The sequence below is a fragment of the Bos indicus genome, chromosome 14 (genome assembly GCF_029378745.1).
Source record: "Bos indicus isolate NIAB-ARS_2022 breed Sahiwal x Tharparkar chromosome 14, NIAB-ARS_B.indTharparkar_mat_pri_1.0, whole genome shotgun sequence".
NCBI lineage: Eukaryota > Metazoa > Chordata > Mammalia > Artiodactyla > Bovidae > Bos > Bos indicus.
The window spans coordinates 60,526,503-60,541,389 of NC_091773.1; the positions used below are offsets into that span (position 1 = coordinate 60,526,503).

Below are 14,887 nucleotides of genomic sequence, written 5' to 3' on the forward strand. Positions count from 1 at the left end.
ACTGTCACGTGCTCCTGGATGTTGGTGCTGGTATTATCACATACAGTGGGGTAACATATTCCTGGGATGTCAGAAAAAGTTAGGGATACATAGAGCTTTCAAAGAAAAAATCATTACTGGATGGATGCATTTTCCTTTGCAGATTACTGCCTATTCAGGGTTTCCTAATGGACCAAGTCGTGTTTTCCTAGACAAGTTCAGGGCCGCTATGGACCTTTTGGCAATTGCTGTTAGTCAGGCTCGTCTCACAAGTAGCCATCCAGAAAGATAAAAGTGCCACCGTTTTACACCTGAGAGAAAAATGGGAGGGAAAGTGGGAAAGACTGTGGAGAGCCATCAGACTGCAACTCAAGCCCAACCCCAAGGAATGAGAGAGGGAGAAAAAACAGCGTGAGGAGCATCCTAGAATACCATCTCATACAAACTAACAAAGGTTGAGCAACCTACAGACAGCCCATGAGCCCGTTCCTGCGTCCAGCTACGTGGCGTGCTGTCATTGGCTGGGAGCAGCAGTGGGAGGCATGGCCTCCCCTACGAACAAAAACATGACATTCAAGCTCAACAACTGCCCCTTGAGAAACTACGCTCCCTGTAGTTGAAGGTCTGCAAGGTGCATCCTGGCTTCCCCGATAGCTCAGTTGGTAAAGAATCAGGCTGTGATGCAGGAGACCCCGGTTCGATTTCTGGGTCAGGAAGATCTGCTGGAGAGGGGATAGGCTACCCACTCCAGTATTCTTGGGCTTCCACGGTGGCTAAGCTGGTAAAGAATCCGCCTGCAATGCGGGAGACCTGGGTTTGATCCCTGGGTTGGGAAGATCCCCTGGAGAAGGGAAAGGCTACCCACCCCAGTATTCTGGCCTGGAGAATTCCATGGACTGTATAGTCCATGGGGTCACAAAGAGTCGCACACGACTGAGCGACTTTCACTTTCACGTTCAAGGTGCATTCACGGCAGGGTTTGGGGTCAAGTAAATATGAATTCTACCTTGACTTCACATTTCCTCGCTGTGTGGCCAAGCTTCTCTGTCGTCCCCGGGCTGCTTCCTCATCTCGAAATCGAGGATAGTGTTTTCTCCCCAGGAGATTGTAAGAGTCAAGTGAGATTGTAAAATATAAGGCACTAGTGGGAGGTCTATAAATATCAGTTCTGTCTCTTTGTTTTCCCCCTTTGATGACTGAATTTATAATAAAGTCTTTGTAATAATCCTGTTGTTACAAGAGAGGTATTAAAAGGTATGTTCTTTTACTATGTCTTGCATTTCCACGTTTGTTTATTTAGGTCATGCAGTGTTTTCAACAATTTTAAAAAGTCATTTCACTAAATACACTAACATATCAAAAATTTCAGATTAAAATCATCTAAACGGCTGGTTTGGAAGTGATGGAAGGCAACCAGTGCCTTCAATCTCACAGGGTAAGACTAGGCTAGAGCTGGGTGACAGAGCCCTGCAGAGGCAGCCTTTATGACTTTCATCTGCAGGCTTCACTCATTAATGTTCCCAACCTGACTACATAACCATTACAGTTTATAACCCTTGGATTAGTTCTAAGGCTTCCTTGTCTTTTTACATTTTAAAATACATTTCTCTTTTTCCAAAGTTCTCTAGCTGTTTTCTGATTCATTTCATTTGGATCTTGTAGTCTCTTTGATTTCTTCCCTAATGTCTTGTGAAATGTTTTTGCTTGTGGATTCTCAGACTTTGTTTTAAATAAGATTCATCCTTTCTTCTTCTTCTTTAAAAATCACTTCCTAAAGCTTTGATTTAGTAAACAAGTACTCTGGAATGCTGTAAATTCTCAGAATGTTACAATTCGTCATCTACTGTATTCCAGTCAAAATATTTAAGGTTGCCATTTATTTTGTTAATTTGTAAATGTTGACACTGACAGGTGACAGGTAGGTAGAAACTATAAGGTTTCCATGTATTTCTAAATATCATATGGTAAATTACAGCAATACTAACATTTACTGAGCTCTTACTGAGGCAAAGCACAGTGCTAGGGGGTCTTGTCACTGTAACAACCCTGTGAGTGAGGGAGTATTTATTATTTTCCCCACTTTAAATATTAGGAAACTGAAGCTTCAGGAAATAAAGTTCGTAATGTCATACAGGTCATATATGGCAGGACCAAAACATAAACTCTAGTTGTCTGACTCCAAAAGCTATATGCTTAAGCAATAAACCACATATTGTAAAACATAAAGGTTGACTTAAGTGAGTTAAATAAGTAAGTGTTAGTCGCTCAGTCATGCCCGACTCTTTGCCACCCCATGGACTGTAGCCCATCAGGCTCCTCTGTCCCTGAGATTTTCCAGGCAAGGATACTAGAGTGGGTTGCCATTTCCTTCTCCAGGGGATCTTCCCAACCCAGGGATCAAACCTGGGTCGCCTGCACTGCAGGCAGATTCTTTACCTACTGAGCTACAAGGGAAGCCCTTAAAGTGAGTTCAGTTCAGTTCAGTTCAGTCGCTCAGTCGTGTCTGACTCTTTTCGACCCCATGAATGGCAGCACGCCAGGCCTCCCTGTCCATCACCAACTCCCGGAGTTCACTCAGACTCACGTCCATCGAGTTGGTGATGCCATCCAGCCATCTCATCCTCTGTCATCCCCTTCTCCTCCTGCCCCCAATCCCTCCCAGCATCAGAGTCTTTTCCAATGAGTCAACTCTTCACATGAGGTGGCCAAAGTTAATGGGAGGTAAATTATTCTGTACTAGGTTTGGGAAAAAATAATTAGAGACATTGATGGAAGCTAGTTCATTCATGACACTCGTAGTAGTAATACAAGGAATAAACAGAAACGTAGACTTAGAAGTGGTAGATCCAACAGAAAAAGTGAAAGGGTTAGTCTCTCAGTCATGTTGGACTCTTTGCGACCCCATGGACTGTAGCTCACCAGGCTCCTCTGTCTGTGGAATGTTCCAGGCAAGAATATTGGAGTGGGTTGCCATTTCCTTCTCCAGGGAATCTTCCTGACCCAGAGATTGAACCCAGGTTTCCTGATAGACTGTATTTAAAAGACTGACTTTGCCTAAGTCTTCCTCCTGTTGGGAAAATGTTTGAGGCAGCCAAGATCACCACATGATTGGCTTTATCAGTTCTCTATTTCAATTGTTGGGTGTTTTGTTGGCAAAATTAATGTCAGCGTCATTTTTTTCAGAGTTCACCATCAGTTTTGTGAGTTAGTTTCTTAATATTTTCTTCTGATCTCAATTTTGAAGGTATTTTAGTCCATGATTGCTTTTACAATAAGTAATAGTTGTCATTATAATATGTTGTTCTGAGTACTTATGATCTGTCAGGCACTGTACTTGGTATAATTAATAGTTTTTATTTTACTTAATCTGAACAGCAAGCCATGTGAGAGATAGCATCATCCCTGTTTTACAGAGTGGAAAATGACTCTCAGCAAAATTAGGTAAAACTTCCCTGGGCTAAGCAGTGAGGAATCATAAGAGCCAGGGTTTGTGATAATGCCTTCCAGATTCTCACTATACCATGGGATTTCAATAGAACAAGAAAAAAGAACATAATTGTGAAACCCAAATCATGGGGAATCCATTATTTTTAAAAGTGTTAATGTGGAGAAAGTATCAAATAAAGTGGATAAAAAGAGGTTTGAAGATTGTGTGGAGATGTTTCAGATCTTTTTTTTAAATCTCCATTAGGCAAAGATAATTTTATAGAAGAAACATATCACACTGAAGGTAAGAAAAAGAGCTGTTAAGAATCCTAGATTTTATGTTCACATGAAGTAATGAGAGCTTTTCCCTTGGTTTTCATTTAAAATGTTCAGACTTCTCCGTGAGTGAGGATAAGAGTTTGAAGGCAAGCAGGAACTGCGCACACCACTTCTCCTGCTCACCTGTTATCCTTCCCAAGAACATTAATCACTCGCCACTCTGGACTCCAAAGCACAGATTGTAGAGAAATGCCAGGGTTTCTCAGTCCCGGAACTCAGCTGGTCTCCTGGCTAGAATGTTAGTTCTTTGAAGAACTTACTTTGTTTATGCCCAATACTTGCTATCTAGTAGGTGTTTGATAAATAGACAAATTGCAAATGGAAGGAACAAAGACTATAGTTTCAGAGGCCATGGACAGGAATTTAGATTAATTTGCACAGAAGATTGTCCAGTGCCTTGTCCCAAACAGTGGGGTTATCTGTAAACTTGATTTCTATCGATGATTTTATGACTTAATAAAAAACTTAGTATCATGCTGTGCAGCTGTCACTGTTAACAGATATTAAAAGGAAGTCCAAAGGAGAGAAATGACATTTTAATGTAGTTTGACAGCTTCAGGAAATTGTTACTTTAACATTTAAACAGCGGATCCTTAAGGGAAAAAAATTAGATCAGGAGATGAAATATCAAACTTTATTTGATAAACATAATAATAAAATATATATTTCAATTCAATATAAAAAGTCACGTATGGAAGAGTACTGGGGGATTCAGGGAAATAAAAATAAAAGAGGAAGAAAAAAAGTACATTGTCCCTGGTATCTGTAGGGGTTTTGTTCTCAGAATCGGCAGGTACCAAAATCCACAGATGTTCTAGTCCCTTAGACTGTTGTCCCTTTCTATCTGTGCATTCAACCAATGATGCATATGGGGGCCACTGTAACAGCAACTGAGATGTTCGAGAACATTTTGAAAGAACAAAATCAATTCACATGTGATTCATTCTTTACCCCCCTCCAAAAGCTAGCTCTTTAGACTCAAATGGTTTATTATTTCTAGACTTTTGTGTGTTTAGAGTGTTACATTTTTTTACCAAAGCTTGGAAGTATAGACATTTTTCCGATCATCCCCTCTTTTCTCAGTAGTAAGCAACCCAATCTCTTTTGTAAAATAAGAGTCATGTGGCATTTTCTGAAGAAGCAGGAATAGCTGCATGGAGTCATGCATGGTTTCAGAATACTGCTGCCCAAGCTTTTAAACTGGCTGTACCTTTGCATCTATACACATAATTTGCCATTTAGATACGATAAAATTGAGTGAATGGCTGATCTAATCTTTGAAATGGGTGTCCTCCATTTCTTAAATGACAGTTTTTCAATGTCTTTCTCAATGTGGTAGCTCAAGGAAAATATTAATAATTGAAGTCATCATCAACTGCCATATAATTCTAATTTTCCCAGATGGATGGCTAGTAATGAATAAAGTAAGTAGATCTCTTCTTACTTACACTTACAAAAGGTGAGCTGTATATTGGAGCCACATGTATGTATCCCACCCCAGCTCCTTATTCAGTGATGTTAGTTTGGTAGCTTGAAATCAGCCATGGTGGGAGCATTTACAGGACAGAAAGAGGCACGTGCATTAAGTCAGGGCTTTAGGAGTGACGAGAGAAAGGGAAGGTGGGTTGTCAACATTTACCAGCACATCACTGTGTACAGAGACTTTCTAAATGCTTTCTTTTCATATTTCATCTAACCATTTAACACTCAGTAAATATTTGCTGAAAACCAATTAGGTGTTCACGTTGTTCTGGAGAAATAGCTCACAGAGTATTTTGAACATTAAATAGAAACATTTGGTGGATTATAAAACATTATCAAAATGCGAATTTTCATTGTTATAGATCACCTCTGTTGAGTCTAGTGATTCACCATCCCTTGGCAAGCTCAGTTCCATAAGGACCTCTGAGAGCCTCGGCGTTCATGAGGTACTGAGTACCTGTCTAAATTCACCAGCCAGGTGTGGATTTTATTCTCAGACAGTCGCTGTTCCAAAGGAACAAAGGAGCTGCTTGGTGTTAGGTCAGCGTCTGCTTTTGGTATTTGGAAGTTCTGTTGTCTTTATTACTATTTTAATATCTTAGCCTCCATGGTCAGCATTGTATTAGGAACTCCATGGAATTCAAGATTCTTTTCTATGGTCTTGCTCATCAGAAAATCTAGCATCTTGGCATTCCACTCTCTGCAGACAATACAGTTAAATTTTCTATCAACTTTAAGTTTCCTCTTTCCCCTGATCAGCTAACTAAAATGCAGTTATGCAGGTATAATGATTACAATTAATATTTATTCTAGCACTGCATATTGTGATATAATTCTTTTTTGTCTTTCTATTAACTCATCATAGTAACAATCATCATTAAATACTGTGAACTCAAACTGAACTCTCATCTATGTGAGTAAACCACCAGCACCCTGCTGGGTGAGGTGCCATCCGTGTTTCCTGTATTACTTAGGATAGCCTTTCAAACTGTTTTACTCTCAAGCCCTTCTATTTGGTTGTGAATACATCAAGACAGGAAGAACTGCTGGCCTGGGCTGATCATCTAATTTTGACCAGCCTGTAACAGGGCGGAAAGATGCCACCACCCAGGTCAGTCTCCCAAAGCTGTACATTCAGAACCCTAGTCTCTTGAGGTGCTCCTTGAGAAAGGTGTCAAGTGATCATAGATAATGCTACCCTCAGGTGATTCTATCGCCCGATATCATCTACAAAGTTTGAGAAAAAAAAAAGTCCCGCAGTCAAGAAATCTTTCACTTAACAAATGTTTATTAAGCCCCAGATGCTATTTCATCTTCCATGTGTTGGGTATGATACAGGTACAACTAAGACAGCAGTTCCTAGGCTCAAAGAACTGTAATCAGCTATAGTTTGTTGCTGCTTAAGTTCTCATTCTGTTTGAGATGCTAGTTACGCCTCCCTGTGAGGAGGTCATTAGCCATTTGGATAAAGGAGTCTGGGATTTGGGAGAGATTGGGGCTGGACACAAGATTCAGAAATCCTGGCATATATAAGATTTAAAACCACAAGTCTGAGGCCACCAGAGAAGAAAGCAACCTTGAGAAAGAGCTCTGGGGCTGTCAACCTTCAGAGGTTGAGGAGGGTAAGAGCCAGCAAGAGAGCTGAAGAAAGCTGACGGGTGAGGCTGGAAGAAAGTCAAGAGAACACAAGAAGAGAAGAGACCTACTTCCTTTATTCAACCCAGAACCCTCTGATGCTTCATCCTGGCCTTTCTGTGAGCTTTATGCTGCATTAACATCCTCTAAGTAATAGGTGTGCCCTTAGTTGGGAGACTTGGGATGGAGTCCTGTCATTACTGTACTCCTCCTGGATACCCGGGAAAGAAACCCGCTTGATTTGGATTCCCACTCCTAGGACAGCCTCTGAAATTATGCCAGATGCTGGTGCCCCTTGGACAGTCTCCAGGACACCCCTAGGGCATGCCCTCTGAGGGCATGCCAGATGCCAGTGCCCATGTCCAGGCTGAGATGGAGACTTGCCGTTTGTCACCAGAGAGAAGCCACATGACTGCTTTTCCTGAGAGCTGCAGTGTCAGTCTACTTGGAAAACAAATGGGCAACTGAGCTCTGGAATAACGCAGGGACAGCTTCACATTCCGCAGCACCGGCACCGTCACCTTTCCATTTCATCAGAGTGAACATCACTGAGGTTCTAAAATGTACACAGAGTACAGTGCCCCGGGCGATAAACAGTACAAAGATGAACGAGACCTGGGTCTAGCATTAAAAGAGATTATGTAACCATGTCCGAGGATAAGAAAAGATGAAAAGGTTGAAAGGACTACAAGGCTTGAGATCAGAACTTTTCTTTGATCCCTGTCCGCTTGTCTATACAGGGGAAGGCTGTGACCTGTGGGGTGGCAGAAAACTCCCCAAAGAAGGTCAGTCTGTGCCGAAGTGGCCGTTGGCCATGGCCATTCTGGTGGGAAACCGGTCCCTGCCCATCCAGAGCCTCAGCGGCAGATGCAGAGGGAAGCTATGTGCAAGTGACACCTGGCCAGTCGGGTCAGAGCTGTTGGATGGGCAGTGTGACCACAGTGACCAGCCAGGCTGAGAGGGGCCTTGTGGCCTTGCTAGTACAGTGACTGAGCAGCTGGAAAGCAGTCTTAAGACAAGTGCAAAGGGCAAGTGCAACCTGGGGAGCAGCTCAGTGGTGAAGCAGAACAAAAGAAGATGAGGGAAACTGAGTCAGCTCTGGCCAGGACAACAGACGCAAAGAAGAGAGAAGCTCAGATGAGGGATCTTTTCCCACCAACACCCTCCACCCTCAGTAGGGACTTGTCAACTATTTACTGAATACTCGTTATGGAGAAACAGAGCAATACACTGTCCCTGAGTCTGCTGGAGGAGGCAGACTATTACACAAAACCAGAAAGTGGTAAGCAAGATACTCTGATGTGGCAGGCAGAGTTAAAGCTTCCTGGGCTGACGATTGTCTGGGCTGAGTTACTGAAGGTCCATTGCAGATATTTAGGTAAAAAAGAGGGTGGGCATGCCACAGTGGGAGAAGACATGTTCCTGGCAGAAAGATGTTAGGAAGGACCCTGATTCACCTGGTTTGAGTCATCCCTGAGCCTGCAGTTGGGTCCAGGGAAAGGATCCTTCAAGGGACCAGCAGCCAGCTTGTGGAACAAGCCCTCTCCTGAATGAGGATGGTAGGGCCCAGACTTGACAGCCCCATTTAAATCACCAGTGTTGTCCCTAAGGAGTCCAGGAGAGACCAAAAAGTACAGATGAAAACCACAGACAGAAAGGTTTCAAAGGAACTGTTGTGGGAACCGGGAGGTGGGAAGGGGAGCTGATGAGGAATACACAGCACAAAGGCAGGTGACACGGATTATCTGCCCACCGATGTCATTTTCTCCAAGGGCTGTGAAAAAGCTGATGATTGAACTGAAATATGCCACGGGTTTTGCCAAGTGCAAATAACCACTAGAAAAGAGAAAGACGTGAGACTTTAGATTGTCGGTAAGAGAAAGGTTGAAGGAAGGTGGAAACAAATCCTGGTTTGCTTGGACGGTCCTGGATTATGCCTGTTCATTATGTTTAGTACCCTTTACGCACTCAGAATGTCCCAGTTTAGATGGTAAATTTATGATCACTTTAGTTTCAAGTGTGCTTCCCCAGTGACTCAGGGGTAAAGGACCTGCCTGCAATGTAGGAGACACGGGACACTCGAGTTCAATCCCTGGGTCGGGAAGATCCCCTGGCGAAGGAAATGGCAGCCCACTCCAGTACTCTTGCCTGGAAAATGCCATGCAGAGAGGAGCCAAGAATTGGACAGAACTGAGCACACTCATGTTGCAGGTTGTGCTGCATGTCTTAGGTTTTTATACATACCGCTGGGCTTGGAAAGTGAACCAGGAGAAGGAAAAGCCTGGAGACTTAAGACCTGAAAGGGAGATTGTGATCAGAGAGTGGGGAATTACGTGAGTGTAAAGTTTCAGGTGTTGATGGGCTCCAAGTAACCATGATGTCCAGGGGCTGGGTGGCAGCCATGAGAGGTTGGTGTTTCATTTCTCTGTGTCGATGTTCAAGGTGATGACAGGATCCAGGGTGAAGGAAGGGACTTAGCTGACAGTGAGCCGAAGTGGAGGTTCAGCAAAGCATTCCATTGGACACAGGAAATGGACAGAGGCATGGACTTGTGTGCAGAGGTCAGGGGTCTTCCTATTCACTGAGTGATCAGCTTGCTTCAAATTCTGCAGCTGTAGGGATGGTCTCCATCTTGTTCTCTGCTTTATCCTCTGTGCCTGGGGCTCGTGTGTACTCAATAAATATCTATTGAATGAATGAAGAAAATGCTTTGTATCTGGGAAATCTCATGTGCCTGGGATGTGGGTTTTATTCCCTCCATTTCATAGGTGAGTAAGTAGGCTCAGAGGGGCTTATTAACTTGCTAGTTTCCTGTAGCCAGTAAATGGCAAAGCTATTATTCAGACTTAGACCTGCCTTTCTCTAAAGCCCACACTGTTGATCACTATCAGATATTAGTTTTGATGGTAAAAATAAGACAAACATACACACATACATACACACATACATATTTATTTGTTAAGAGCTTATTATACACTCGGCATTATTCTAAATGCTTTATTTACATATATTTAATCCTCTCAACATGTAATTCTCATAACCAACTTATAAATTAAGTGCTGTTACCATCCTCAGTTTACAGCTGAAGCACAGTAACGTGCCCAGGCAAGCTGGCTCCAGAGCCCATGCCCTTAATGATGGTGGTTTACAATTCACCTGACCTGTCAGGGAATTTGTTTCCACACTGATGAAGAATATAATTTACTTCTTATGAATCCCTTTGTTTAGATAGTCCTGATTTCAAAACTCTGGTCAAACACTGAATTAACTCTGGCTGAATCCAGGGTCCCGCTACCCAGTTGGCCAGCAGAGAGGTGTAGATCCAGATGGGAAATTCTGTGGAAGGCCCGTTACAAGCAGAGACGATCAGGAAAATGAGGAGACGTACACACAGATTGCTAGAATCTGCTAGAATCTGCCGCAAAATGCTGGAAGTCTTAAGACATGTACAACAAAGAACCCTGGGGACACAGACACCTGGGATTGAAGCCACGAGAAAAGATAAAACATTTGATAAGCCTGTACGGTGGTTATAGAACCCAGTGTGGGAGGGTATGGTAGAGGTCCCAGAGAAAGTTGCGGTGGAAAGAATGGTGTTAGCATGTGTTCCCTGGGCCTTTGTCTGATGCAGTTTAATCCCAGCCAGAGAAAGTGGGCTGACACAGGTACCTGCAGTCGCTGGGAATTTCTGTGAAAGGGTAAAGAGTACGAGGCACATGATAAATTCACTGCCTCGTTTTTGATCTCACAGTTCATTTAGATAGCAGAACTTAGCTTTGAATTCAAAAAGTCAATAAACCACAAGAGAAAAATGAAATGCTCTCTTTCAGACTTGCATACCTACCCCCGTGAAGCGCGAACCCTATAAAGGAGAAGTCATCACATTGACATCCAAAGAAGACTCCACACACGGGACCAGGAAGCAGGCCCAGCCCTGAGCCACGTGCTGTGGGTAAGGGACGGTGGGCACAGCAAGGTTTCCTGCAGCACAACATATGACATTGCTGCTGCTAAGTCACTTCAGTTGTGTCCGACTCTGTGCAACCCCATAGACGGCAGCCCAACAGGCTCCCCTGTCCCTGGGATTCTCCAGGCAAGAACACTGGAGTGGGTTGCCATTTCCTTCTCCAATGCATGAAAGTGAAAAGTGAAAGTGAAGTCGCTCAGTCGTGTCCGACTCTTAGCGACCCCATGGACTGCAGCCTACCAGGCTCCTCCGTCCATGGGATTTTCCAGGCAAGAGTACTGGAGTGGGATGCCATTGCCTTCTCCAACATATGGCCTTAGCCTATCTCTTTTTTCCTGAACGGTTGAAGAGTCCAAGATCAAGGTCAAAGACTTCCAAGTGACTTAAGATTCAAGGATAGTTTGGCCAAAGGGCAGACTGATAAAAGACCTCTTGACGCAGAACACTTGGGTGAGCCTCCCAAGTTGAAGAAGGCCTTGAGCTAGCTGGAGATTTATTCTCTGAGATGTTAGGGAACATTGCACAGAGGCTTGCAAAACCAGATATAAGCAAGAGGCTGGTAACACAGAGGGCCCTGCTGTTGAGGAAGGTTGCTACTACTTAATACCAAGAGTGCAAGTTTATAGTCAAAATGTATAAACTGATTAGGACTTTATCTGGAAGTAATGAATCTTCCTATTGTAAAGGCAACCATTTCTAGAAGCTAGAATGAGTGAAAAATGAATCGAATGTTGCTTTAGGTGTAATTTTTCAGGAAAATTATTTGATAGTATATGATAAGCTTTATTTCACACTTAGTTTTAGAATAATATTACAGATATGGTCATTAAAAAAAAAAATTTGAGTGCTTCATCAGTTTTCTCTTTTTGCATTCAAATCTGTCCTCTTCAAGCACCTATGATCATCATCTTTGTCAATTTTCTTTTTCTTGTTTTTTTTTTTTAATTATTATTATTTTTTCAGTTGTTTTCTGGTCCCGCTCTGCCAGGTACCTATTTGGTTGGGCTTTGCTGTGATTTAAACATTTCTCTAACATCATTTCTATTGACTTCATGAAATCTACATGTTTTGTTTTGCAACTTCACTAGCCTCCATGTTTTTTTTTCTTTTTATTGTGTAATATAGATTCAGATTTGCAACATGTCACATCAGCAAAAGATTACAGAAGAGGTTGACATGACGGACAGGGAGAGGTGTTTGTGTTAATTAGGGACACTGTCTGTCAAAGGATTCATTTTACATACAAATCCAGTTAGGCATTGCTGGTTTGCACATTATGCTAACCTGTGCTTCCTGACATAAACCCTGAGACTGTGATGGGGTGCTGTGTACTCCCAGCCGTGTTCTCTTTCATTTGAATGTTGTTAAGTCTTTAATAATGCTGTGAAGCCAACAGTTCCAGCTTTGTTGTCATTTCCTGATGATTGGAATTATTCTTCCAATCCAAGAAAATTGTGTTAAAGGTTCAGAGGAAGATTAGCAAGAGGAAGACATTCTGTTGAATGGTGTAACATGCTATTACCAGCATTTGTAGGAGCAAGATTGGTGTTTACTTTGATTATAACATTTCTTGGGGGTTAGGCTTCGGTTCTGCATCTCTTTGTGAGGGAGAATGTTACACTCATTTCCTTTTATTCTGTTCAAAGGTAAAATCAGAGAAAAGGATGCTGCTGTTCCCATCCCAGTTAAATGCTGTCAACCCGTGGAGAAGCAAGCCTTATTTCAACTCCCTAAGATCCTTTTGAAAAAATAATCTCTCTAGGCTTCTTTGATTTCCTTTCAGAAGCAATTGCTGTCTTTCTTACTGTGACTTTGTTGCTGTGTAAGATTGAAGATATAAATGAATATTATTGTGAGATAAAAAGTCAGTGTGAAAATTCATTGACGATACTTTAAAATGTCATCTTTGCTTGTACCAGATTTCTTACTTTGAATTTTTAAAAATCACTTTCCCATTTAAAGTTTTATAATGACTACATTTATTTTAAAATAGCTAACTCTGTGATTTTACATTCTATTGTAATTCACAAGCATTTAGATCTTTAGTATAATTAATAAACATTTAGATCTTCATTTTATATCCTGTTATCCAGTCATGTGTATCTTCTCCTAACTAATGGGATTGGGAGTCTGGGAGGTTGGTTTTGATTCAAAAGCATAATTTCTTGAGAGACATCTGCTTCCAAACTCTTGGAAATCAGATTTCTCAGCAAACCCCATGTAATCAAATAGAATACTCAACCTTAGAATACCTCCAACGCAAATTATCCAATCACACCAATGAACACAGGATTTGAGGGCATTAAATGGAATCGGTGTGGCTGAAAGATGCTACAATGAAAACTTCCCTCCCCATGCTTCCTGGCCTATGCTGTGATCCTTCATGTATGCAGAGAAGCTGAGCTTATATTTCTTCCCCTGGGTAAATAGGCCAAGAGGGATTTTAAAAACATGTCGTAAAATCCAGGCACTTATGTTCTCAAGGCAGGCAAATCTGCCCCAACTTACTCACTTAGATGTGGGATGTATTCACACTTTTGAGAAAGGGTGGTAGAAATCCAGTTTTGTGCTGTTGTTCAGTTGCTAAGTCATGTGCAATTCTTTGCAACCCCATGGACTGCAGCATACCAGGCTCCTCTGTCCTTCTCTATCTCCCAGAGTTTGCTCAAATTCGTGTCCATTGAGTCAGTGATGCTATCTAACCCAGAGAACCATCTCAACCTCTGCCGCCCCTTGTCCTTTTGCCTTCAATCTTCCCCAGCATCAGTTCAGTTCAGTCGCTCAGTCGTGTCCGACTCTTTGCGACCCCATGAATCGCAGCACGCCAGGCCTCCCTGTCCATCACCAACTCCTGGAGCTCACTCAGACTCACGTCCATTGAGTCAGTGATGCCATCCAGCCAACTCATCCTCTGTCATCCCCTTCTCCTCCTGCCCCCAATCCCTCCCAGCATCAGAGTCTTTTCCAATGAGTCAACTCTTCACATCAGGTGGCCAAAGTACTGGAGTTTCAGCTTTAGCATCATTCCCTCCAAAGAAATCCCAGGGCTGATCTCCTTCAGAATGGACTGGTTGGATCTCCTTGCAGTCCAAGGGACTCTCAAGAGTCTTCTCCAACACCACAGTTCAAAAGCATCAATTCTTCGGTGCTCAGCCTTCTTCACAGTCCAACTCTCACATCCATACATGACCACTGGAAAAACCATAGCCTTGACTAGACGGACCTTTGTTAGCAAAGTAATGTCTCTGCTTTTGAATATGCTATCTAGGTTGGTCATAACTTTCCTTCCAAGGAGTAAGTGTCATTTAATTTCATGGCTGCAGTCACCATCTGCAGTGATTTTGGAGCCCCAAAATATAAAGTCTGGCACTGTTTCCACTGTTTCCCCATCTATTTCCCGTGAAGTGATGGGACCAGATGCCATGATCTTCGTTTTCTGAATGTTGAGTTTTAAGCCAACTTTTTCACTCTCCTCTTTCACCTTCATCAAGAGGCTTTTGAGTTCCTCTTCACTTTCTGCCATAAGGGTGGTATCATCTGCATATCTGAGGTTATTGATATTTCTCCCGGCAATCTTGATTCCAGCTTGTGCTTCTTCCAGCCCAGCATTTCTCATGATGTACTCTGCATATAAGTTAAATAAGCTGGGTGACAATATACAGCCTTCTTTTCAAATGAGTCAGCTCTTTGCATCAGGTGGCCAAAGTGCTGGAGCTTCAGCTTCAGCATTAGTCCTTCCAATGAATATTCAGGATTGATTTCCTTTAAGATTGACTGGTTTGATCTTGCAGTCCAAGAGACTCTCAAGAGTCTTCTCCGGCACCACAATCCGAAAGCATCAATTCTTCAGCGCTCAGCCTTCTTTATGGTCCAACTATCACATCTGTACATGACTACTGGAAAAACACAGTAGTGTTTTTGATAATATGGATCTTTGTCGGCAAAGTAGTGCTTCTGCTTTTTAATATGTTGTCTAGGTTTGTCATAGCTTTTCTTCCAAGGAGCAAGAATCTTTTAATTTCATGGCTGCAGTCACCATCCACCAAAGAGATTTTGGAG

At 42.5% G+C, this 14,887-nt stretch overlaps 1 protein-coding gene across 1 annotated transcript in view; it reads left to right on the forward strand.

Annotated features, from left to right (window-relative positions):
* Positions 1-12,906, forward strand: part of DPYS (dihydropyrimidinase) — a 98,946-nt gene extending 86,040 nt beyond the window's left edge. Inside the window, exons 9-10 of the mRNA XM_019973950.2 lie at positions 10,692-10,813; positions 12,475-12,906. Coding sequence (XP_019829509.2) covers positions 10,692-10,799 — 108 coding nt within the window. The 3' untranslated portion in view covers positions 10,800-10,813; positions 12,475-12,906. The remainder of the gene's footprint in view (positions 1-10,691; positions 10,814-12,474) is intronic.
* The last annotated feature ends 1,981 nt before the right edge of the window (positions 12,907-14,887 follow it).